Source organism: Lotus japonicus, chromosome 1 (genome assembly GCF_012489685.1).
Source record: "Lotus japonicus ecotype B-129 chromosome 1, LjGifu_v1.2".
Taxonomy (NCBI): domain Eukaryota; kingdom Viridiplantae; phylum Streptophyta; class Magnoliopsida; order Fabales; family Fabaceae; genus Lotus; species Lotus japonicus.
In genome coordinates this window covers 22,462,064-22,486,547 of record NC_080041.1, presented here as the reverse complement: position 1 = coordinate 22,486,547, position 24,484 = coordinate 22,462,064, and the positions used below count along the sequence as shown (strand labels likewise).

Genomic DNA, 24,484 nt, shown 5'->3' with positions numbered 1-24,484 from the left:
CCAGACACAAAATTATGAAATATTTTTGTAGAGTCTGTTTTAAACCAAACACATTTTAAATAAGCCTGGTATCTAATTTCACCTTTAATTTAGAGGAAAAGTCAGGATTTATCTCAAACTCTCACTTTATACTCACTTTAGTCTCTCCTAACTCTACCATGTGTGAGTGCGTGTTTGTATTTTTGACGAATTCAACGTAGATTCACGTTGAAGTTAACATGTCAAAATTATGTTTCTTCAATTTATGTCAAATACAACGTGATAAGTTTTAATTCATCCGTTAGCACATTGAGATACGTGAAATTATGTTTGCGCTAGCTCTGACGTCAAAACAAATATGCAAAATTGTTCACTTATAACATGATGTTTGGGTTTAATGTCGTGCTTAATTTTAAGGTGGAACATGTTAAAAATTGACCAATATGAACTATGATTTTATTTGTTATTAAATATAATAATTAGTATGTATTATTTATAATATATTTCTTATGGCTTAAAACTGATTTATATAACCAACGGGTGGTTGGTTCAAGTGATACATGTTTGACTCCTCTTAAGCAAGGTCTTGGGTTCGAGTCTTGTGGATGGAAAAACCCCCCGCTAGGAGAGTTAGCTCCACCATGATATGAATGTTCCCGGCTCGAACAGAATTGCCTCCAAAGGAGGACACCTATCTTACAATAAAAAAAAAGTAATTTATAAAAAAAGTAATTTCCTTACCTCTCCAACATGAAGTAATTTCCTTATCTCTCCAACATGTCACCATCGCTCTATCCACTAGTTTAGAGGTGTTTTCTCTCTGTCCTACTAAATTTGCATTAAAAGAAGTGTTTTCCTTTGCTCCGAGCATGTACAATTATCATTGAAAGACCCTGTTAACAACCACATAACACTAAGACTGATAGGTCATCGAGGATTAGCTCAAGTGGTAAGATTTAGGAGACATAAAGGTTGAGTGTGATCAGTGACAGATCCATAAATTTAAGGTTGGGAGGGCAATATATACATATAAATTTGTAAAAAGAATTTTAATATATACTATTTGAAGTAAGTGTATTTTTTACCAAATGAGATACAAGTGAAGACATTTTTTACTAAAGGGGTCATAAAAAACTACATACTTTTACTACTCAAGTGAGAGCATTTTTTTTCTAAAGAAACCATTAAAAACCACATACTTTTACTACTCAATATATTTGGTAATGATTTTTTAAAAAACCAAGTGAGGGCACTTACCCTCATGGTCTTTAACTTGGATCCATCGTTAGGTGTGATGAAGGGTGAAGGATCCAGGGTTCAAACTTTGAGAAAAGAATAATTTACGAACATTACTAACAAATAATATTCACCTATAAAAAAACTAACACTGATAGAAAAGCCATGAAGATGTTCCCATAAATATCTCTCCCTTTCACTGCCCCAGCCTGTTTGAGTAGCCCATCAGCACCTGAGAAATACTTTAATTGGGCCTTCAGTTCCTTAATTGAGTCTTTCTTTCTCTTCTTTGTCCAAACACTTTCAATAGATGTAGAAGTAGAAGTCTAACCAGTTTTTAATTTTAGACTTTCTTTAAAGACTTTTTTTTGTCAATACCCTTTAAAGACTTAATTGAGCTTTCATATATGTTTTTTTTAATTTTTGGACAGGGGTTGTCCCCCTCATAATATCAACCTGAACTAATTATATATAGTATCCATGTATACTAGGCATCCAATCAAATTGAAGCAACAAATAATTACTTTATGAAAAGGTGGATGCACATGTGCTTGTGCTAGAATTGAAACCAAACATACCCTAATCTCTTCTTGCTCCTTTGAGAAAGCAAATTCCAAATTTACATATTTAGAAGTTTTAATTTAAGTTTGAACATTTCTGTGTAAGCTAATCTTGAATACAAACTAGGGCAGTGCACCATTATCAGTAGATATATACTTCATTCCTTACAAAATATAAGATTGCTGAAGGTAAAATACTAGGAAATATTACATCACTGGAGTCTGGAGCGATTTATATTGGAATTAAAAGTAGTGTTGATCCATTTAAGCTGCATAAGCAACTTCTGACTTCTATAGCACAAGCAAAATTCTTCATTGTTTAGATAGAATCATTTCAAGGAACTGAATTTCAGTGAATACATGTGCAGTACATGCAATCAGTGTTTCCTTTCAAGGCTGCTCCAATTGTCTTTGACCTTGCTGTTGTTTCTGCATGAAGTTCAGATCATTTGTTAAAAACTTAAGTATCAATTATAGAAGGATTCTAACACCCAAAAGTTATTCAGCAGCTTCTCTTCATAATTGGTTTAGATTTAGAATCAATTTAGAAAGATTTTCAAATATACACTTATAGGCATGTTTAGACCTGTTTCACTTTCATGAGAATTAATTCTGGGAGCCAGAAGCTGCATACAGAAACTTCTCCCCAAAAATGAATTTGGTTTGAGAATCTATTGTATCTAACAAAGGAGAGCAATGATCATAGGAAAATGATTCATGGACGTCCGCATAATGCAGAAAAGACACTAAGGTGAGAAGCGAAAAGAAGCTGGAGAAGTAATGAATATGATACATGTAAGAAGAAAGAGAAAAATGAGGTGCATGTTGATTGTCTTTTGAATGTCTGCACTGTTTGTATGTTGAAGCATCATTACTAATGATCATATGCATCAGGAGAAAACAAGAATCATTAATTACCTGCAATTGGGTACAGATCTCAATGACTTCAGCAAGAGGTGCCCAATCACCAAAATTCCTCTCTATAAACTGGTAAGCAATGCCACTCCTTCCACTCCCAAGGATGAAGAGTCCACCCTTCACTTCACCTTCCCCTTTGAAGTTTTGCTGAAACCCTGAAGCTTTTGCACGCTTGTAATTGGCGATTGCTCGAGGGTTTAGCAGAAACCCTGAGAAAAACTTTTCCTTGAGCAATTTCCCCCCTCCAAGAGCTTGGAAGAAGTTCCTGCCCCGGTCGAAAAGTATAGCACCACCCCAGTATCTAGGCCAGAAATCTTTAACCTGCTCCAATACAAGTGAAGATTAGTTTATTGAATTTGAATGACAAATAGTTGAAGTTGAAGTATGTTGATACCTCTGACTCTATGTGCTCATGGAGAACTGCAAAGAGTTGAACCCCAAGTGCATCAAATATGGGTTTCCTGGAATAAAGCTTGTATGCCTCTGCTCTGCACATGATGCACCTGTTTTCATGTTCAAGGAGGACTAATGAAGACTGGTTTTGCTATCATGTAATGATAGTAGATCCACTTAGTTACAGGTGCTAATAGAGTTTTATAACTATAGACCAGGAGTGTAAATAAATTTTACAATAGCATTAGCATCCAATCATATTCCATACACATTAGATTAAATTAAAATTGAAAAGGACTAGAAAGAAAATATATGTGTATGTGTAAAACTTGTAATATTAAGTTAACCGGTATCCAAACATACTTATGTATTTGTATTTCTGTTGAAATTGTTCAAAAGAAAATTCACTCTAATGAAATAAGAGACTAAACTATTCAGAAGCACATTCAAACCGACTTGAAATGTGAGTTTGACAAAATACAAACACACCTAAATGTATTGTTTCTTTACTGTCATCTTAAGCACATAACAATTGATAAACGTTTCTGAACTCACAAAAGGAAATGTGTCACAATGGCATTCATGTAATGTAATGATGGAGTATAACTGTATAAGATAAGAATTTACCCTGGTCTCCGGAGACAGAGGAAAACAGCTGGTTTATCTCGCCAAAGTTCTGAAGCTTTCATTGGAGGTGTCTTCATTTTCACCAATGGATCAATCCCAATCTTATACTCTGGTGTCAGTTTCTGAACTGATATATTTTCAATAGCAGCATAGGGAGCAATTTGGTCACTCACTGGAGGAGGTTGCACACACCCACATGCTCTAGCTTCTGCCGGCTCAGCTGCCACAATCCCTTTAAAAACATGTCCATCTTTAATCTTTAGATCAGCAAGTGATTGTTCAAGCGATTTATCAGAAGTTGCAACACTCTTTGGGATGCTATTATTGTGTCTGATCACTATGCTGGACCTTTTCCTAGCCATGATTGCGCGTAGTTTAAAGGAATCATTGTCATCACATTTTGTTCTGTCTATGAAACGGACTACATGGCCTCTTTTCATGGCGAATTGAGAAGAAAGATCCATGCTGTTTAAACGTAGAAGCTCTGGCAGAGTTCTACCAGAGGCCTCTAGCTTATCTGCATATTGCATCAATCCATGATCATGTAGGTATGACCTAATTCCAAGTGCATCCTATAGAAACCAAAAACAAGGACTTCAAATCAGGATATGACTTATAGATGCTACAAATGGGCTAGTATTGTTGTCTGGTAGAAGTCCCACATTGGTTATAGATAGAGCATAGATAGCCTTTATAAGGGTAGTGCAAACCTCAACTCTTGAGCTAGCTTTTGTGGTTGAGTATAGGCCTCCCAATTTCTAATATGGTATCAGAGCCTATCCTAGATCCAGTTGTTGTTTGTTGTGGAGACCTCCCATTATTGGGCCACCCGTTGTTGTTGATCCCACGTTCCAGGTTGTTCAGTCCTGGACGTGAGGGGGTGTGTTAGAAGTCCCACATTGGCTAGAGATAGAGCATAGATAGCCTTTATAAGGATAGTGCAAACCTCAACTCTTGAGCTAGCTTTTGTGGTTGAGTATAGGCCTCCCAATTTCTAATATTGTCTATAGAACTATGAAACTTGCAATTTTTTGATAGAACTGATTTTGGTAAAAATTGATTACGGTAAAAGTGAGTTGAAAATGAAGTGATTTATGTGGCTATACATTTATGGGAAAAGTGCTTTTTTATAGGATAATATTCTGAAATTCAGTTATGAAACCTTACAATTGATAATATCCATTGAACTCTCTATCAGTCTATCTTCTCCACAAAATTGGTTTTGGGACTAAAATTAATTCTCTAACATGTTTGGTATTGTGTCTACAAGAGTTATAACCAATTCTACTTTTACAAAAGGTAAGGGAAGCAATTTCTTTTCACCATGATTTTGGTTTCACCATGGTTTCTCAATGAATTTCCAAACATAAACTAAGTTGATTGCCAAACATCTATATAACTACCTAAAAGTGGTTCTGGTCAATGCGAATTAATTCTAAGTCTCTCAAACTTGGAACCAAACACACATGGGTAGTTATATATAATTGAAAGATTAGTAACAGCTACTTTGATATAGGTATCTTTAGAGTTTGATGAAAACTGTTGATAAGCATAACCATTAACCAACCTTCTGCTGTTGTGTCATGTTTATTGAATTCATATCCTCTGAGTCCATAACCTTCAGGGTTGGCACATCATCCCAACCTTCCTCCAACAACTTTGGGAGCAACGCCTTCAAAACTCCATTTCCTATGAATTCTTCTACTGAAAATGAAGCCATTCTTTCCTTACTTGGACTGGTTGATCAAAATGAATTAAATTGGCATATGAGTGAGTTTTCAAGTGGCAATGGCAGCATCATGTATATATAAGCTCTTCATTTAAGCAATGTGGATTTGGTTAATGATGTGACAATTTCAAGTATTTCCTATAAGGTTGACCAGGTCACACACATCTTTGCCGTATATGGTCAATTTATCCTTCACAAAGAAAGGGAAAAAGAAGAATAAGAAATTGAGAGAAAGAGGATTAGGCGGCACATTAACTAACATTTGGCTTAGGCAAAAACAATATTCCCTTAGTTTTAAATTTGATAGAGACTTCAGCAAAAACAAGCCAAATTAGCAGGTGCATTTGGCAAGTCGAGAGTTATATGAATTCAAAATGTTTTTTCCTTTTGCCGGCCAAAACCTACCCTTTGACCTTTGTGCAATGGAAATCAGGGGCGTTCTTGAACTTAATTGGTTCTATAAAATAGAATTATATGAATTTATCCATTTATAATATATTAATTTTGACGCGCGGAATGTAACGTTGTAATTTCATTGTAATTTCTATTAGTAAAATTTACAAGATCAGATTTTAATCTAATGTTTTAAGATATGTTACCATGCTTCATTTTACCTTCTCTAACCATCTCATTTTTTACCATTCTTAAGGATGAAATTAAATGTCATCTGCAACCCCTCCATTTTTTCCCTAATGCACCTTTCATCTCTGCTGAACCCAACACCTGCACGCCTTCTGCTCTGATGGTCAACATGACAACATTAGAGTTCCTCACACGCTCATTCATCTTCGCCTGAACTCAACATCCCCACTCATTCAATCTCAATGGCCACCGTGACAACATTAGAGATCCCCGCTCGTTGGTGGTGGCATTCGCGCTCAACTTTAGTGGGCGGTTAGGGGGAAAACACCATTTAATTGTATCCTTTTCTAGCATCAATTAATATGGAAATGTCTAAATGCACTTTATAATCTTCTATTATTTCATTATCCCTACAACATAATCATATCTCTTTTTTACCGGCGAGTAGTTGGTTCAACGAGTACATCTCGTCAGTGATGCGCTACCTTGCCGAAACAATCACTAGAAAACCATGAACTTACATATATCAAAACAAATACCGAAAATCCCAAACATCCATGGCATGAACACAGTGTTTTTTTGAAAGCAACAAACCATTTCATTCAAAGATCAGGCAAATCTGCAGCTAGGTGTAACAGGAGGATCTCCCCACCAAGCACAATCAGGATACAAGTGACTCTCAGCTGCAAGAGCATGAGCTACTACATTTGTTTTTCTACATTCAAAAAGAAAAGAACAACAATTAAAGCTAGAAAATAGCTGCTGACAGTCCAGCAAAATCTGCTACAAAGAGGGGAAGCTATAACATTGGTGAAAAGCTGTAACAAGCTGTTGACAATCGGACACAATGACTAAGTTGTCCAAATTCCATTCTGCAGCTAACTTTAGGGCCCATCTGAAGCTCAAAGCTTCAGCAACCAGAGGGTCCGATCTGTGATCTTCATAGTGGGAGGCTGCAACTTGAAAAGCTCCTTTATCATCTCGGACAACCAACCCAAATCCTTGGCCACGAGGACCCGCCCAACCAGCATCAAAGTTTAGCTTCATAGAACCCGAAGGTGGGGGAGTCCACACAGCACTAGATGATCCCATTTTCTCAAATTGTGGTTGATGACATAGCCATTCTGTCCTCAAATTAATTGCCAAATCCAGAGACTTACACACATCAGGCTTAATTTTCTTAAAGAAACTCTCATTTCTTGCTTTCCAAATACTCCAAAGAACCATTGCAATCTGGTCCATAATCTCACCACCAACTGAACAAGCTAACTGCTGAATCCACTTATCAATCTCAAGCTGAATATCGCCAGAACGGATAGACAGAGAAGAGGCAAACCAAACCTGTCTAACCCAATGGCACTGAAGAAAAATATGAGAAAGGGACTCATCCAAACATTCATTACACAGGGGACAGAGAGGGGCTAAAAGAACACCTCTTCTTTTTAAGCTTTGTTGGCAAGGCAGGGATTTGTTCACCAAGCGGTAAATAAAATGCTGGACTTTTTTAGGGACTTTTAATTTCCAGACAAACCTGCAGTCAGCTCTCAAAGAAGAAGATGAAGCATGATTAGAAATGTTATGTTGGAGGATTATGGAGTAAGCTGACTTAACTGAAAAAACGCCATTGATAGTATGTTTCCAGCACAAAAGATCTTTTCTATCAGCCCAGGCAAGCGGAATGGTCTTAATTCGGGCAGCTTCAGCTCTATTGAAAATCTGGTCCACCAATACGCTCTTCCACCTCCTCTGCTCAATATCAATAAGGGAATTTACTTTGGCTATTGAAGGGAGTTCTGTAATTGGACTAAGTACTCTTCATGAACTGGAACCTGGGAGCCAAGCATTGTCCCATATAGAGATCAAATTCCCATTACCAACCTTCCAAACTGACTCCTCCTTGATTAAGTTCCTAGCTGAGCATATGCTCCGCCAAGCATAACTGGGTCTAAAACCCACAGGAGCAGATAGCAAGAAAGTTCTTGGAAAATACCTTGCCTTGAGGCACTTAAACAGTATGGATTCCTCATTCTGAATCAGTCTCCAAACTTGCTTAGCTAGCAAAGCCTCATTGAAGCTCTTAAAATCTCGGAAGCCCAGCCCTCCACTTGCCTTTGGTTTGCACAAATTTGCCCAACTCATCCAATGGATCTTTTTTTCTGAATTCTTTTGTCCCCACCAGAAATTAGCCATGAGGGAAGCCATTGAAGAACAAACATTCTCTGGAAGTCTGAAGCAACTCATAAGATAAATAGGAATTGCTTGCGCAACCGATTTGAGCAAAACCTCTTTTCCAGCTCTTGAGAGGAACTTTTCTTTCCATCCTTTTAGCTTCTTCACCATTCTCTCTTGCACCTTGAGGAAAACAGCCTTCTTAGACCTACCAATAACTGTTGGCAATCCAAGATACTTGTCATGAGAGTCTACAACCTTTACCTCCATCCTATTCCGGATTTGAGTACACAACTGTTCTGGCACATTTTGGCTAAAAGACAACTCAGTTTTGTCAAAATTGACCCTTTGCCCCGACGCTTCCTCATATCTCTTAATGGTTGCAAGAGCATGATCAGCTTCCACCATATTTGCCCGCATGAAGAGTAAGCTATCATCCGCGAAAAAAAAGGTGTGAAATCTGCGGAGCCCCTCTAGCTATCTTAACACCGTGAAGATTATGCATGGACACTTGCTCATCAATCAGACCGCAAACACTTCTGCACACAGTATGAAAAGGTAAGGGGAAACCGGGTCCCCTTGGCGAAGCCCTCTTTGCGGACAGAACCAATCCCGAGGTTCCCCATTCAACAAAATGGCATACCTCACTGAAGAAACACATCTAAGAACCAGGGAAACAAAGTGGGGGGGAAAGTTCATAGCTTTTAACACTGCCCTTAAGAATTCCCATTCAATTCGATCGTAAGCTTTGGACATGTCAAGTTTGAGCGCCATCCATCCTTTCTTTCCATACTTTTTCTTCTTCATGTAATGAAAGACCTCCATTCCTATGAGGGCATTATCCGTAATTAGTCTCCCAGGTATGAAAGCGCTTTGTGTTTCTCCAACCAGCTCGGGAAGAATGCCTTTTAGCCTATTCGCAATGCATTTGGTAACTATCTTCATTAAGACGTTACATAGGCTTATTGGCCTCAAATCCTTTGGTGATTGCGGTTTAGAAACCTTTGGAATAAGGCAAATAAAAGTTTCATTCATGTCTGCCACATCTCTACCATTATTTAGAACTTCCAACACATGAGCAGTAACTGCTCCCCCAACCAGACTCCAATAATGCTGATAAAATAGGGCAGGTAACCCATATGGGCCTGGTGACTTAATGGGATGCATTTGATCAATGGCAGCCTTGACTTCTTCGCTTGAGAAGGGATGCTCCATATGTGTGTACATTTTCTGAGTCAGTTTTTTCCTCACCCTCCTGCACGTGTCCTGTATATTCTGTGGATCACCAGTAGAAAACACTTGTTGGAAGTGACCTTGTACAATTTGTTCCACTGCAGCATCACCAAAGACCCAATCACCCTCCTCATTTTTAATCTTCTTGATGTTGTTATGCTTTTGTCGCTGGGAGGCTTTCTTATGAAAAAATTTGGTGTTTTTGTCACCTTCCTTCAACCATACAGCTCTTGAGCGTTGTTTCCAATAAACCTCTTGACTTAGCAGTAAATCATCAAGTTCCTTCTGTACTAGTCTTTTCTTGCTAATGTTATCCTTAGAAGCTGGACCCTTTTCAAGTCTGATCTGTTCTTTTTCCTTCCGCTCAATCTGCCTCTGAAGATTGCCCTGCTCTTTACGGAAGGGCACCAACACCTCCTTAATGACTTGAACTCTTTCAATGCAGCTGGCTCCTGGCCTAAACCATGCCCCATGGATCAACCGCTCACATTCCTCTGACTTTACCCAATTTTCCTCAAATCTGAACGGCCTTTCTTTCCTACCTCCCTGATCCTGCAGTTCTATAACATTTCTTAGGGACACTGCCAGGACCGCATGATCGTGTCCTAGGTGCTCAACATTAACACAAGGAAAGACAGAAATAAAATCTGAATTAGCCAAGCATCTATCCAATCTCTCCCTGACGTTCTGATTTCCTTCTCGCCCATTGTTCCAAGTAAAGGGGAAACCAGAGAACCCCAAATCCACCAGCCCGCAATCCTCCAAAGTAACCTTAAACTGATTCATCTGAGCCAAATTAGCAACTCTGCCCCCACACTTCTCAGAAGAATCGCAAATTAAGTTAAAATCTCCCAAACAGATCCACATGCCCTGGAACTGGGACTTCAGGGAGCCAAGCAAATCAAGAGTCTGCACCTTCCTCTCTTCTTCTGGGAACCCATACACACCTGACAAACACCATTTTTTATCCCACTCATCTGTAACAATCACACTGATATGATTCGCAGAGCATGACAGCAAATTTACCTCCAGGTTACTCCTCCAAAGCATAGCAACTCCTCCTGCCCTCCTACTACCAGAACAGTTCATAGCCAGGCAACAATCCAAACCAGATTCTTTTTTAATTTTTTCAAATTCTGTATCAAAGCTTCTAGTCTCCATTAAGAAGACAATTTGAGGTTTAAATTTATTTGAGAGCCAATCCACGGCAGTTCCACGAAAGTATTTTCATGGCTGTCGGTGGGGCTGAGCACCAGCCTCCACCGTTGGGTTTTCACAAACTCTTTTCAGAGGGGAAAATTCTTCACTGCTATCTAGAACCATTGGATCATCTAAGACCCAGAGCTTTCTTTTGGAAAACTCATAGGATGAATCAGATGTGGTACCAGAATGTGCCTCCCTAGCCAATTTCTTCCATTTACCACCTCGAACCTTAGCAGTCTCTTGCTCCTTTATTGCATCCCTCAGCACCACTGGCTTGTCAGGAGCACCAGAACTGACATTTTCCCTGTTAAGAGGATCAGCAGCAGAAGGAACTTCAGGTGCTAGGGTCGCCAAAGAGAGGATCTCAGAAGTGCAAGCAACCTTCTCCACCGGATCAGATTCAGAATCCTTCAACATAAGCGGGTCTTTAACTGAAGCATCAGCACTTGAGCACTCCACAGTTATCTCAGTTTCAATCGCTGTAGTAATCGCCAAGTGAGGCCTCTCATCAGCAGTCTTCTGACTGTCCTGCACCACGTTAACCTTAGCCAAAGTAGAGACCAGGGCCTCCAAAGAGGCTTCCGTTCCAGCCAACACCTCACCCACCACGGCTTCATCCTCCCCAATCTTACTCGAGCCTTGACCTTTACCATTCAAGCACTGCACATCAAAATTGAGGGCTTTAGCCGCAAGTACGTTGATGGAGAATGCTTCCTCATAATGGTTGAGTGATCAGCTTGAGAAAGATAGAAAGTGAAGGTATAAATGAAGTGCAAAAGCTCTTGCGAGTCGATGACTCTAACGTGAAGTCTAGTACGAGAAACTCATCTTCCAATATCAATCTGTCTTTCTTGGAACTCTAGCTCCTATAAGAGTTCTCAGATCTTGTTCACTAAACGAGGCCAAGGGCTCCTGCGAACTTCTTCTACAACTGGTTTAAAGGGTAAGCACTTGTCTGAGGTAGTAAACCCACCCACCACAACCTTTGTTAGGGTTTCTCCAATACAGTGTCGTCTTCTCCCTTTGGAGAGCCTCTTATCCTCCTCTAGGGAGTTTTCATTTCCTGTTGGATAGGTTTCTCCCACAGCAGGTGAGTTTTCTTCTAGAATAGGTGGATTTTCTTTCACAATAGGTGGATTTAATACCCAAATAAGTGGGTTTTTGTGTTTGGGTTTCATCCCCTTCCTCTAACCACCATGTTCCTCCGCCCCTTCCTCCATCATGGCTGCCTTGTCACTACCGACATCTCCTTCGTGATCATCCTTGCATCCACCCTCACCATCCTCGTCTCCCTCTTTGTTCTGGTTGTGTTTGGCGCGGATCTGCTTCAGATATGTAGATCTGTAGTTGTTCTTTTTTCAAGATCCCAATGTCTTTAGATTGACTCCCCACAATGTTATTGGAGCCAAGATCTAGGCTCCCGTGAAGGTCGTTCAGAGCGATGCAGCCCCGGCAGAGTCAGTTGAGTTGCGAGAAGTGGAGTTGTTGATTAAAATGGAATATGAACACTGCTCAGAAAATCAGTTTGACTCATTAGTGATCTTTGAAATTTCTGATCTCTACAAGTGTTAGTTTGTTGATTACTTGTGTCAGATTGACTGTAAATGCTTTGATTTTAATGGTTTTATATGTAATGCATTGTAATTTCAATCATTGAGATTAGTCTCACTAATGTAAGTGTCTCTCTTGTAAGTGTCACTGGGCATCTTTGAATTATCAATCTAAGATCCATTGATAAAAAAAAAGGGTAAGCATGGCTCCATGGGCAACATCATTAGGTGGGAGCGATAGTGTCGTTGTTCTGTTTCATGGACCAACTGTAATAGCCCCGCATGGATTACTCTCGAAGGGAATTTCTCTAGTTAGCTATTGATTTTCTTTATCATGAAATGAACTACTAAACCAAGTGACTAATCCTCAGGTGAGGAGCACGAGCTCCTTTCACAACCTCGAGGGAAGCCCAAAAAGCGTACTGAACACATAATTCTTGGAGATAACTATGAGAATAGGTATGGGAATGGGTGATAAAAGCAACCCATAATGCTAGAGTACTACAAAAAGAAAAACTAGGAAGCATAAAAACCTAAAACAAATAATCTGACAAAAAAAAAAACAAATAATCCATATCATGCACAACAAGTATCAACTAAAGAACAAAATTTTGCCATAAAAAAAACTAAAGAACATAATTTTGTTCACACTTCAATTAAAATGGAAAAGGAGTTGAGAAAAGAGAGATATAGGAAGAAAAAAGAGAAAGTATGAGATATGATAGGTGATATAATTGAATAAGTAGTGAGAGATAGAAAATAGAGGTGGAAATGAATGAGAACATGTATAAATCATAGCTGCCCAACTAAACCCTTCTTTTCAGCAATTTGTAAACTTACAGAATTACCCTTGACAGTTCTCAAGCCTTATGCCAATGAATGATTTTCTGCAACCACTTTGCATTTGTAAAAAATGCTTGAAATAGGAAATATTGCTTGAAAATTGAATTTGTGATGCCGTCTTAGAAATGCTTGAAATAGGATCATTGCATCACCACTAAACCTGAGTATTGACAGAGGTGATTCTATGACATATGACAAATTTAAAACCTAGTGTAAAATTTGACCCTCCATACATCAACAAATGCGCTCGGCCTAGGGCAACAAAGAAGAATACATGGTATGCTAGATGATGCCACCATCAGCTATTGAACACTCCCTGAATCGAGACCTACGTTGGGTTGGATTTTGATTAATCCGCAGAATACTTGAGGTATATCAGTTTGTAAAAAGTTATATAGCAAATAGAGTAAACCAATGGCTTTTTATAAGACTAAAAGAGTACCTTCACTGCCTTGGGATTTAGATAAACTTTAACTACCCTTGGTCCCTAACCAGCTCATCATCAGTGAGACACACAAACTCGATGACAGCCTCTAAATCCTCAAAACAAGCTTCTGAGTACCTAAACCTCAGGTTGAAGCATCCTCTAATAGAAGTTTCTCGAGGAATAGAAATCACAATGAATAAGTTATGCAACTTAGCCTAATATCAGGCCCACCAAACCAATGCATAAGAAGCCATGGAAAGTCTCCACAGACAAGGTAATACATCAGTAACCTCTAACTGTATGCATTAAAGCTCTATGTTCCAACATGGAGAAGACCTTGTAACTGGCTAGTAGCCACTAAACTCAGGACCGCCATTATTCTTGGCCAACCACTCAAGCCTACAAATACCAAACTCCCTCTCATTATTTAAGTGTGCTAATTCTCTCCCTAACCTATCTTCTGCGTATTTTCCTTACTCTCAATGATGACTCAAGCATCGAACTAGGACTACAACCTTCCAGAGATTGTGGGGGGCAAGAAGATATCAACAGCACCAAAAGGTGCAAATGTAAGAGAGCTTTGCCTCTTAAAGTGAATCCACCTTACTCAACTTGAATTAATCAGTCTAATGTGGCTTGCAAAATACTGAGGTCTCCGGCATTAACAAAACCACATAAAACAAGAAAATTATCTGTCAAAGGATTTGTGAATCTAATTTCAACTACAGCAAACTGGCCACATTGTTCTCCTAGGCAATAACTAGATGAATTCATCAACCCTATGGCAGATACCAGATAATTAACAATATCAATCACAAAAATATGACACAATTTTAAGTTAACCATATCTACAAAACAAGTAAGCTAAACAACATAAGATTACTACCTACAAACTATCCCCCAGAAGCAGCTTCAAACTGAGAGGAAGTTAGGCCAACAACACTTCCATATTCAACCATCAAAATCACTTTCAGCTTCAGCAATTACTTCAGAAAAAACCCGAAATGTACCCCTCACACATACTTCCGCGGCCTCCCCCGCTTCTTCGGCCCAGTTCCAGCAACCCCATTTGGAACACCTGCAGGTGTAGAAGCTGCAGCAGCAGCAGCCCTAGTAACCCTCGTCGGTGTCACACTACTCCCACCATTCACCACCGGAGGAGCCGGATTTGGCGTTGGCGCAGGCATCCAATTCGGAAGCGAAGAAGGAGGCTGAGCCGACACCGGCACAGGAGCTGGCGCCGGAGCTGGTGCCGATGCAGGCTCAGGTCCAGCTGCAGCCTCTTTCTCCGTTGCATTGAAGCTTCCAATGACAAACCCCATCGGAAAAAACCCCCAACAGCAATAATAAGCTTCCTCCCCCGGCACCAGCGGCGGCAGCGACGGCACAGCGACACCGTGAAAGGATCTCTCACAATTCATGCACCTCAAGCAGCAACCCTCGTAAACCTTAGGGTACTCATACAACCGGTAACAGTACGGGCACGCCGTCCAAAACGTCTTCGCGTTGTTGCTGTTACTGTTGCTGTTGTTCCTCCGGCGAGTGTTCTCCTCCGCAGAGATCTCATCCCTGGCGGCGGCGCTGTTCCGGTGGGTGCCGGAGCCGGACCCAGGGCCGGTCCTTCGGACCGGCAACTTCTCCTGCTGGTTGACCCAGCCGGGGACGGAGAGGTCAACGCGGGAGAACATAGAGAGGTCCTTATCGTAGTGACCCTTCTTGAGGGGATCGGAGAGGAGAGCCCAAGCATCGGCGACGAGCTTGAAGGCATGGTCGGCGAAGGCGAAGCGGCTCTTATCAGGGTGGAGGAGGAGGGCGAGACGGCGGTACTGCTTCTTGATAAGATCGAGGTCGTCGGAGCGGCGATCGATGCCGAGGATGGCGTACCAGTCAGGGTGGTTGGTGTTGTTGATGCGCTTCTCGGAGGCGAGGAGGACGTCGACGATGGCGAGGATCTGATCGGAGCCTTCGAGGAGAGGCTCGGTTTCCTGAGCGAGGATGGCGAATTCGCGTGAGCCCATCAGATCGCGGTTCTGCAGAAGCTTGTCTGCGATTCCCAGTAGCCTCTCTGCTTCAGCTCTCGTTGCGTGCTGCATTTTCGGGAAATTGGTGGTTGTGGCGGCGGCGACGGTGGTGGTGAGTGAGTGAGTGAGGGATTGAGTGAGAGAGTCAGAGGCAGTGAAATGGGTTGCAGCTTGAAGCTCTCTTCCAAGCTACGGAATGGTGAGGGGTAAAACTTTATTTTTCTGTGTAGATATAAATAAATGCAATTACTACAATAAAGGAAAATGTTTTTTTTTGTTTAAATGGATTTCATCCTTATCGAGTGAATCGATGATAGATGTGATATATGATGTAAAAAAAAAAAAAGGGGAAAGTCGATGGAAATTATTTTTTGAAAGAAGAGTATGTGGAAATTGAATGAAAGAAAAGGTATGATGTGAATGTATCGTAGTTGACTAGTTGTAATAATAAACATTTTATTTTCATCTTCAATTAAAAAGAATTAAAATAGAAAATATACAAGATATAATGAATGTTAGGATAGTAATAAAAAAAATTAGAAAAAAAATTAGTAAGTGTTGGTTTAGTGGGAAATAAGCTAGACTATCATAAGAGGGAGAACACATTTTTGAACCCAAAAAAGTCATATGAGTGCATGCTAGATTGAAGTTAGGATGCTATTTACCTGAATTTTACGGCTTTTCTAGGTAAAAATATTAATGCATCAAAGTTGTTGGATTATGATGAAAATTGATTTTCCTTAACTTCTATTAAATGGAATGTGTTTCTGAAAACGTTCTAAAGTCAACATAACTATGTGGTTAGATTATAAGAATGATCGTACTCTTATTTTTTTCTCATGTCTTTCATCACAGTTTCATCTCAATTAAATGTAAGTGAACTTTCATGTCAAGTTATTTAAGTGTTTGCAAGTGTTCATTTGAACTTGTGACGGATACCCAAATTATTTCATGTTTTCCTCCCCTTTTTTAGAATTGTGGACATTATAGTTTATAAGGTAGAGGGTGAATGTAACACCCCGATTTCGGTGGCGTCACTTTAGTAATCAAAAGAAATACTTAAGCGGAAAAAACGTGAATTATTTTTTTTCGACAATATAACTAAAGACAGAAAGCAATAAACTCCCCAACAAAAGATAAAGAAGCTACTATACAACTATATATACATGCCTCGCTAAATACAACCACGTCACGAGTAACCTCCAGTGACGGGTGACAGAAAGAGAGTAACGCCCGAAGGCAATATGTACAGTCCAAGGTAAAAATACTGTGTCCGCAACACTAAACCTCAAAATCTGAGAACAAGTTGGCCCAGCGGCCTAAGAAAAGACCCCCTAACTCCAACCAGCTCTCTGTGATCTCCATAGGAAACCACACAAAAAGCTACCGGTAGGAAACTACCCTGTCCCCAAAACTGAAGCATGACGGTCAGAGCATCGACACTACTCCTACACTAATCCCTACCCGAGGAGCCCACACTAGCACTCGATCCTACATGCTAGCGCGGTCGTCATCCGAATCTGCATCCAGGACGACTAAGTCGACATACTCAACACTGCCCTCTCTGTCCACCCTAATGCGCTCCTGCACTGGCCTCTCGGGCTCGGGGCCCGGAACGAGATCCGCGACGACAGCAGCAGCAGTAGACGGACTAGACTCCGTCGAAGCCCCACCTACTGGTACCTCCTCAGAGGGGTCCTCATCATCCGAAGGGGATGGTGGCGGTGGAGGTCCTCCCAAGCCGGGTCCACAGTGTACACCTGGAGGCAGGTTGAAGCTCACTATGTGCCTCCTCATCACCCCCTCCGTCAAGCGTCCGAATCGGTCGACACGGTCCTCCATGACCCGACCGGTGTAGGTCGCACGGTGGCCCTCGGGATCGACCACCCATGCACCTGGGTCGTCTTGATCAAGCATCTCGTACCTGGTCCCCCCCGAGGGGCTGACCATGGTAAACCAATCCCCCATACTCATCTGACAAATGGCGTAGTCCGCCCAAACACACACAGCAGACGCGAGGGTCAACTCCAAAGAATTATATAATTAATAAAACCAGATATAATTATAGGATAATAAATACTTGCCTCTCAGGCTTATAAGTTTTGGGATAGCTTCCTAGGGTTGCATGTATCACAATGAATATAAAGAACCATAAAAACAAGTAGCATGCCTCAAAAATAGGATAAACAGTTACCAATCACACTCAGCAACTAAGTCAGCATGTATGTTGCATGAAATGCAATGCAGGGTAACAAAATGCATTCCGGAAGAAGGATGGACATCAACGAGGCGGCCCTAACACCAGCCACGGTGGGTACCTTCCTGCTCGCGTGTCTCTTACACCACACAAAAGTAGTCAGATCAGCAGTGAACCCGTAGGTCTGCCATTCCGTCTGCTACTGAGGACCACCGTAGTGTCCTAAATATGGAAATCCGGGTCTTATGACCATTTTGGAATCCACCGAGGTCCGGTATCACGCCGTGTATTAACCTCAAAATGAGTGCATGAATGCAAGTGATTAGCCAAACAACGTCTCCGACCTCACCCGACACGTCGCCACGTGTTCTAAATAACTTAAAGTCTCTAAAAAACCTACCCTAAGGCAAACGTCGATTCTGCGACAAAATGAATTAATCAAAAGAAGAAGAAGATACTTTGGAACTCATGGTTCCCGGCTAAACTTTAGATAGCCAATCAATAAACTGCTCATCGAGCGAAAAGGTACCGAAGTACTTGGAAACTTATAGTCTCCGGCTAAACTTTAGATAGCCAAACATTAAACTGCTCATCGAGCGAAAGAGTTTCAACATACTCGAAGACTTGTATATTTCCTCATAACGTGGACTCGACGACACTTCTCATATTTCCCAAACTAATATTCAGGCTCTAAGCTCTTATCTAAGGGTATTATTATTGTTCAAAGGATTTAGAAATTGATTAATGTCTTATGAGTTTTCCATGATAAAATAGTTTTCATTTTAATCTTATAATACTTCCTAAGAGTTTTCAGAGATCCCATAATCTCAAATAATTCCCTGAGAAGGTCTCGATCCATTAAAACATAACAAGGTCCGAACTCCGTTCGTCCTTTAAAACTCTCTCAAAATCTCATAAAAATTTGGCATGACCTGCCCGTAATCCTCACTCCTCAGAATCTCAGGTACAAGTGGAATAGCATAAATAAAACAGCTCAGTCAAAAGCATAAACAGCATATTCCAACACATCCTAAGTTAACCATGTAGCACATAGCATGTGAATCATTTAGCACACAATATCATGGCATCAATTACTCAACAAGGTCGGCCGAAGCCTCAGAGAACAATTCAGACATTTAGCAATTAAGTGCATAACACATAAATCAAGTCGAACTTGTCGACACCTAAAGCATTATCTAGTAATTCAGAGAGTAGCCCTCACCGGTGGGTCTTCCAGCTTCTTCCTCAAAATGTTCTTCAAGCTCTTCTCCTTGATCTCTGGAAATCTCCTCAAACGAACCTTAAGCAAAAATCACAGAAATCAACACCAAGAGTCAGAAACTCAGCAATCAAAGAGTCCTAGGGTTACACGGTACACTACTACCTCCGTGATACGACAATCTAACGCGTTAAGACAAGTTTTCGAAAAATCGGATTCTCCCCCCCCCCCCCTTGATATAGCTCTCGGCCACTTCCTTTAATTGGGAGGGTCGATTTTTCTTCGATCAAACTTGGTTCCTAGGTTAACATAAGGCGTAACTAAGACGGTTCTAGGCTCGGAAAAATTTTCGGATCGAAAACTGATATAGGGGTAGTTTGGTCATTATTTTTAGCTCAGAATTTCAAAATTGGATTTTTGAAAAACAAATTGGATGGGGACGTCCACAACGACGTTTATGACGACAAATCCTACTAGCACTAAGCCAAGTCGATAGATTAGAGCATAAAGGTTGCGACTTTGCCGAAAAATGGGTATTTAAGGTAGAAATTGATCCCGGCGGCATTTCGTCGACATTTGACAAAATCTAATCCGCAGAACACGCTCAGGAGCATGCAGGGAAGAAGTTTAGACACTGAAATCAGCGTATTTGAACAGTTTTTCAAAAACCTCAAAATTTTGAACTCAGAAAGACGTAGGAGAAGTGGACAGAAACGACGATTCGAAGGAGAGTATAGTTTACCTACCTCGAGGTCTTCGATTAGTGACGATCGGTGAAGCAAACGGGCAAGAAACGACGAAGATCCGGATCTCTCTCTCTCTCTCTAGGTGCTCGCGGGTTTGGGGAGGGAAATGGGTAGTTTTTTGCAAAAAAATCTAATTTTTGAGCTATTTATAGGTTTTGGGAAAAACGGAAAAATGATTTTTTTGCGATTCCGATTTTTCCTGCGCGTTCCTCTGCGAATTCTAAGATAGGTTCTGGTGACAGAATTCCAGAACTCAAAACAGGATTCTTGGAATTAAACCAAAAGATCCAAAATCGGCATAAGTCGATGTAAGTCGGTTTATCCCGAAAAACTACTTTTTGCAGTGATCGTCGGATGAGAAAACTTCCTTCTGAAGAAAGATTAGGAATGATGAGAGAAATAGGAGAACGCGGGTGGAATCTTCTTTTGCAGCTCCGAATAGAAAAAGTCTTCATCGTCTGTCGATCTTAGGTTTTCTCGAACTATCAGGGACTCCGTTTCGGCAAACTTCCGAGAATTGGAATTTGATGTTCGTACTTTCCAGGATTTCGCATCGAAATGATTGTTTAAGGACGGAAAAGAGAAGTTCTAACATTTCTCTGAGGATTTTTGGAATTAGTTTCCATCGTGTCCTAAAGCGTAAATTAACTATTCACTAATACCTTTGACCTAGGATTAAGCGTATGTTAGTCGTGCTATAACTCTTATCGGTTTTTCGATAAATTCTTGGACTTTTCCTGAACCTTTTTCCTTCCCAAATTTATCTTAATCAAATAACTCTTTTATGTTATTCACTTATCCAAAGCGTTAAAACTTGGGCCTTACATTACTACCCTCCAAAAAGAAAGTTTCGACCTCGAAACTTAAGGGTCAGTAAAAAGTTCTGGGTACTGTTCCTTGATCTTTTCCTTCAGCTCCCACGTCGCATCGCCGGTGTCCTTGTTCCAAATAACCTTCACTAACTCGATCTCTTTTCCCCTCAATTGCTTTATCCTTGTGTCACCAATGCTGATTGGCGGTGTCTCGAAAGACAAGTTATCCTTCAACTCAATGTCATCCAGCTCGATGACGTGCGTCGGATCAGCAATATACTTCCTCAGTTGTGACACATGGAATACATCGTGAATGTTTGATAGAAAAGGCGGTAGTGCGATCTGATAAGCTACCGGTCCTACACGACGAGTAATCTGATAAGGTCCAATGAACTTTGGCGTAAGCTTTCTTGACTTGATTGCTCGACCAACTCCTGTAGTCTGGGTAACTCGCAGAAACACATGATCTCCCTCTTCAAATTCCAGGGTTCTGCGCCTTTGATCTGCATAGCTCTTCTGTCTACTCTGAGAAGCCTTCATCTTTTCTCTGATCTGTTTAATCTTCTCAGTCGTCTGTTGCAGAAGTTCCGGTCCTACTAACAAATTCTCTCCATCTTGATACCAACATAAAGGTGTTCTACAATTGCGGCCATACAATGCCTCATACGGTGCCATACCTATGGTCGTATGAAAACTGTTGTTATATGTGAATTCAATCAGTGGCAATAGGGTATCCCAACTGCCCTTGTTGTCTAACACGCAAGCTCGTAGCAAATCCTCCAATGATTGGATAGTTCTCTCAGTTTGCCCATCGGTCTGTGGATGATAAGCAGAACTTAATCTCAGCCTCGTTCCCAAAGCCTCATGAAGAGCTCCCCACAAATGTGAAGTAAACTTCGGGTCTCTATCGGAAACGATACTTGTTGGCACTCCATGAAGTCGCACAATCTCAGCTATATAAATCTCTGATAGCTTATCCACGTTGTACGTGGTCCTCACAGGTATGAAATGAGCCGACTTAGTCAGTCGATCCACGATTACCCAAATCGAATCATATCCTTTTTGAGTCCTTGGCAATGCCACGACAAAATCCATCGATATGCTATCCCATTTCCATTGAGGTACATCCAAACTTTGTAGCATACCCGAAGATTTCTGATGTTCCACCTTCGCCTTTTGACAGGTTAAACATGCAGCTACATATTCTGCCACTTGTCTTTTCATTCCTGGCCACCAAAAATTCACCTTCAAGTCCTGATGCATCTTTTTCATTCCAGGGTGAATGCTCAACTTACTTTTGTGACCTTCGTCCATTATCAACCTCCTTAAGTCAGGGTTGTTAGGTACGCAAACTCTACCCTTACACCGTAGGATATTGTCACTTCCTACCTTGAATTCCGGGTCCTTACCCTGAATTACCAAATTCCTTTTTCCGAGTAAAAATTCATCTTGTAACTGTTGGTCTCGGATTTCTTCCATCAATCCATTGGTAATCCTGATCATCCCGAACCTCAGTTCTCCCTCGGATACTCTTACGTCCAAACTCAAATCTCGGAATTGTTCCAGCAGTTGCAGCTCCTTCACCATCATTGACGAGATATGCATCTTCCTGCTTAATGCATCAGCAACAACATTAGCTTTTCCAGGATGGTAATGTAAGGTAAAATCGTAATCCTTGAGAAACTCCATCCAACGTCGTTGTCTCATGTTCAACTCCTTCTGGTCGAACAAGTACTTCAAGCTCTTGTGATCACTAAATATGGTGAAATTGCATCCATATAAGTGATGTCTCCAGATCTTCAACGAAAACACAACGGCAGCAAGTTCTAAGTCATGAGTCAGATAGTTCTTCTCATGAGTCTTCAGTTGTCGTGAAGCATAAGCCACCACCTTCCGATGCTGCATCAGCACACATCCCAAACCTTGATGCGAAGCATCACAGTACACTTCATACGGTTCCTCTGGTTGCGGTAAGACGAGTACAGGTGACGTCGTCAAACGTTCCTTCATTGTCTGAAAGCTAGTTTCGCACGCTTCGGTCCATGCAAAAGGTTGATCCTTTCTCGTAAGTTGGGTCAAGGGTCCAACGATCTTGGCGAAATTCTCAATGAAGCGACGATAGTATCCCGCCAAACCGACAAAACTCCTGATCTCAGTCACGGTCTTTGGCCGTTCCCATGACAACACCGTCTCTACCTTTGCTGGATCCACAGCTATACCTTCTTTAGAGATCACATGGCCCAAGAATTTTACCTCTTCGAGCCAAAATTCACACTTAGATGGGTTGGCGTACAGCTTTGTCTCTCTCAACACTTGTAAAACCTGACGCAAGTGCCCTTCATGATCTTCAGCGTTCTTTGAGTAGATCAGAATGTCGTCGATAAACACCACGACGAATCGATCCAAGAACGGATGGAATGTCCTGTTCATGTAATCCATGAAGATAGCAGGTGCGTTTGTCACCCCAAATGGCATCACTAGATACTCATAGTGTCCATAACGAGTCCGGAATGCCGTCTTCTGGATATCCTCAGTCTTTACTCTGATCTGATGGTAACCCGACTTCAGGTCTATCTTTGAGAATATCGCAGCTCCTCGTAGTTGATCCATCAAATCATCAATTCTAGGTAGCGGATACCTATTCTTGACGGTCACTTTGTTCAGTTGTCGATAGTCGACACAAAGTCTAGATTTCCCATCCTTCTTTTTCACCAATAAGACGGGTGCTCCCCAAGGTGAAACGCTTGGTCGGATGAATCCCTTCGACAGAAGATCCTCAAGTTGAGACTTCAACTCCACCAATTCCGCAGGTGCCATCCGATATGGTGCAATCGAAATCGGTCCTGTTCCCAGTACGATGTCAATAGCAAATTCAATGTCGCGTACGGGCGGCAAACCAGGTACATCGCCAGGAAAAACATCCGCGAAGTCCCTCACAACTGGAATATTACTCACTTCCGAATTCCCTTTACTCTCCAAGCTTAACAAAACTGAATACTCTTGAGATCCTTCATTCAGAGAGACGCTAATATGATTGGCGGATAGATACTCGGAAAGATCCGAGTCAGGAAATACCAGTCTCTTTCGGCTGCAGTCCAGAAGACAATGATAGTGGGACAGCCAGTCCATCCCTAGGATAACATCTAGGTTCTTGAGAGTTAGGCACACTAGGTTAGCATGGTAAACTTTATCCCTATAGGTTACTGGGCAATACATGCATGCAGTATTGGCAAGCAGAGTTTTGGCAGGTGTGGTAACTATAAGATCGAAACTCAAAGTAGTAACGGGAAGTTTTAATCTAGCAGCACATTCCCTAGAGATAAAAGAGTGCGTTGCTCCGGAATCGAAAAGTACAGTTAGGAGATTACCGTCAATCTCGCAGTTGTAAGACCTGGATTTTCAGAACAAGCTAATTTCCGACTCACGCGTAGAATCAGTGTAAGCGTGACAGGAGTTTGATATTTGAGAAAGATTAATGAAGAAGAAAGTTCAGGAATTGCTTGAGGAATGTTGCGCAGTCATTTTAGGAATTAGAGCGAGTCGTCTGCACACCCGCCTTATGGCAAGCGTGTCCAGAATAGGCTAATTTCGCTTTAGAGCAACGTTTTAAGTGAGATTTCGAATCCTTGGAAAATTTAAAGATTTTCTTTATTTTTCCTTCGACCGGCGTTTCATTTCGGAACTCTGGACTGTACGCACGATAGGTTTCACTTTTCGGATGTCCGCCGACGCTAATTTCTTTGCTTCGAAACCCTATTTTCGAGCAATGGATGAAGACTTTTTCTATTCGGGACTTCTAACGAAGATTCCGTCCATGTTGCCAGACTTGTTTCGACGTTTCCAATCTTTCCTCAGTTGGAAGTTTTGTCGTTTGAGCATCACAGCAAAAAGTAGTTTTTCGGGGCAGATTAACCGACACCGCTTTTGAGTTTTTCGATATCGTTTTTCCCAAATCCTAGATATTTGTTTTGAGTTCTGGAATTCTGACGCCAGAATCTCTCTTAGAATTTCTCGGTGATCGTGCTGCAAAAATCGGAATC

General features: G+C 41.1%; 3 protein-coding genes across 4 annotated transcripts; all 3 read right to left on the bottom strand.

Annotated features, from left to right (window-relative positions):
* Positions 1 to 1,818: 1,818 nt before the first annotated feature.
* LOC130734147 (uncharacterized) lies at positions 1,819 to 13,621 on the bottom strand. Of its 2 annotated transcripts, XM_057586473.1 has the most exons (7): positions 13,465 to 13,621; positions 13,020 to 13,350; positions 5,281 to 5,632; positions 3,714 to 4,285; positions 3,088 to 3,196; positions 2,694 to 3,014; positions 1,819 to 2,204 (listed from the first exon to the last, which is right to left on the bottom strand). In XM_057586473.1, exons 3-7 carry the CDS (start codon positions 5,431 to 5,433, stop codon positions 2,166 to 2,168), a joined length of 1,194 nt encoding a protein of 397 aa, XP_057442456.1. In that variant the 5' UTR covers positions 5,434 to 5,632; positions 13,020 to 13,350; positions 13,465 to 13,621; the 3' UTR covers positions 1,819 to 2,165. The 2 variants fall into 2 exon arrangements, with proteins under 2 accessions (XP_057442456.1, XP_057442457.1); XM_057586474.1 differs by lacking the exons at positions 5,281 to 5,632; positions 13,020 to 13,350 and having other exon boundaries at positions 13,465 to 13,615.
* On the bottom strand, positions 6,634 to 8,601 carry LOC130730153 (uncharacterized). The gene is made up of 3 exons (XM_057582084.1): positions 7,903 to 8,601; positions 6,812 to 7,383; positions 6,634 to 6,739 (listed from the first exon to the last, which is right to left on the bottom strand). The coding sequence occupies exons 1-3, from the start codon at positions 8,599 to 8,601 to the stop codon at positions 6,634 to 6,636; spliced, it is 1,377 nt and encodes a 458-aa protein (XP_057438067.1).
* A 597-nt stretch (positions 13,622 to 14,218) lies between the features above and the next one.
* Positions 14,219 to 15,695, bottom strand: LOC130734148 (uncharacterized). The gene has a single exon (XM_057586475.1). It carries the CDS (start codon positions 15,540 to 15,542, stop codon positions 14,463 to 14,465), a length of 1,080 nt encoding a protein of 359 aa, XP_057442458.1. The 5' UTR covers positions 15,543 to 15,695; the 3' UTR covers positions 14,219 to 14,462.
* Positions 15,696 to 24,484: the final 8,789 nt, after the last annotated feature.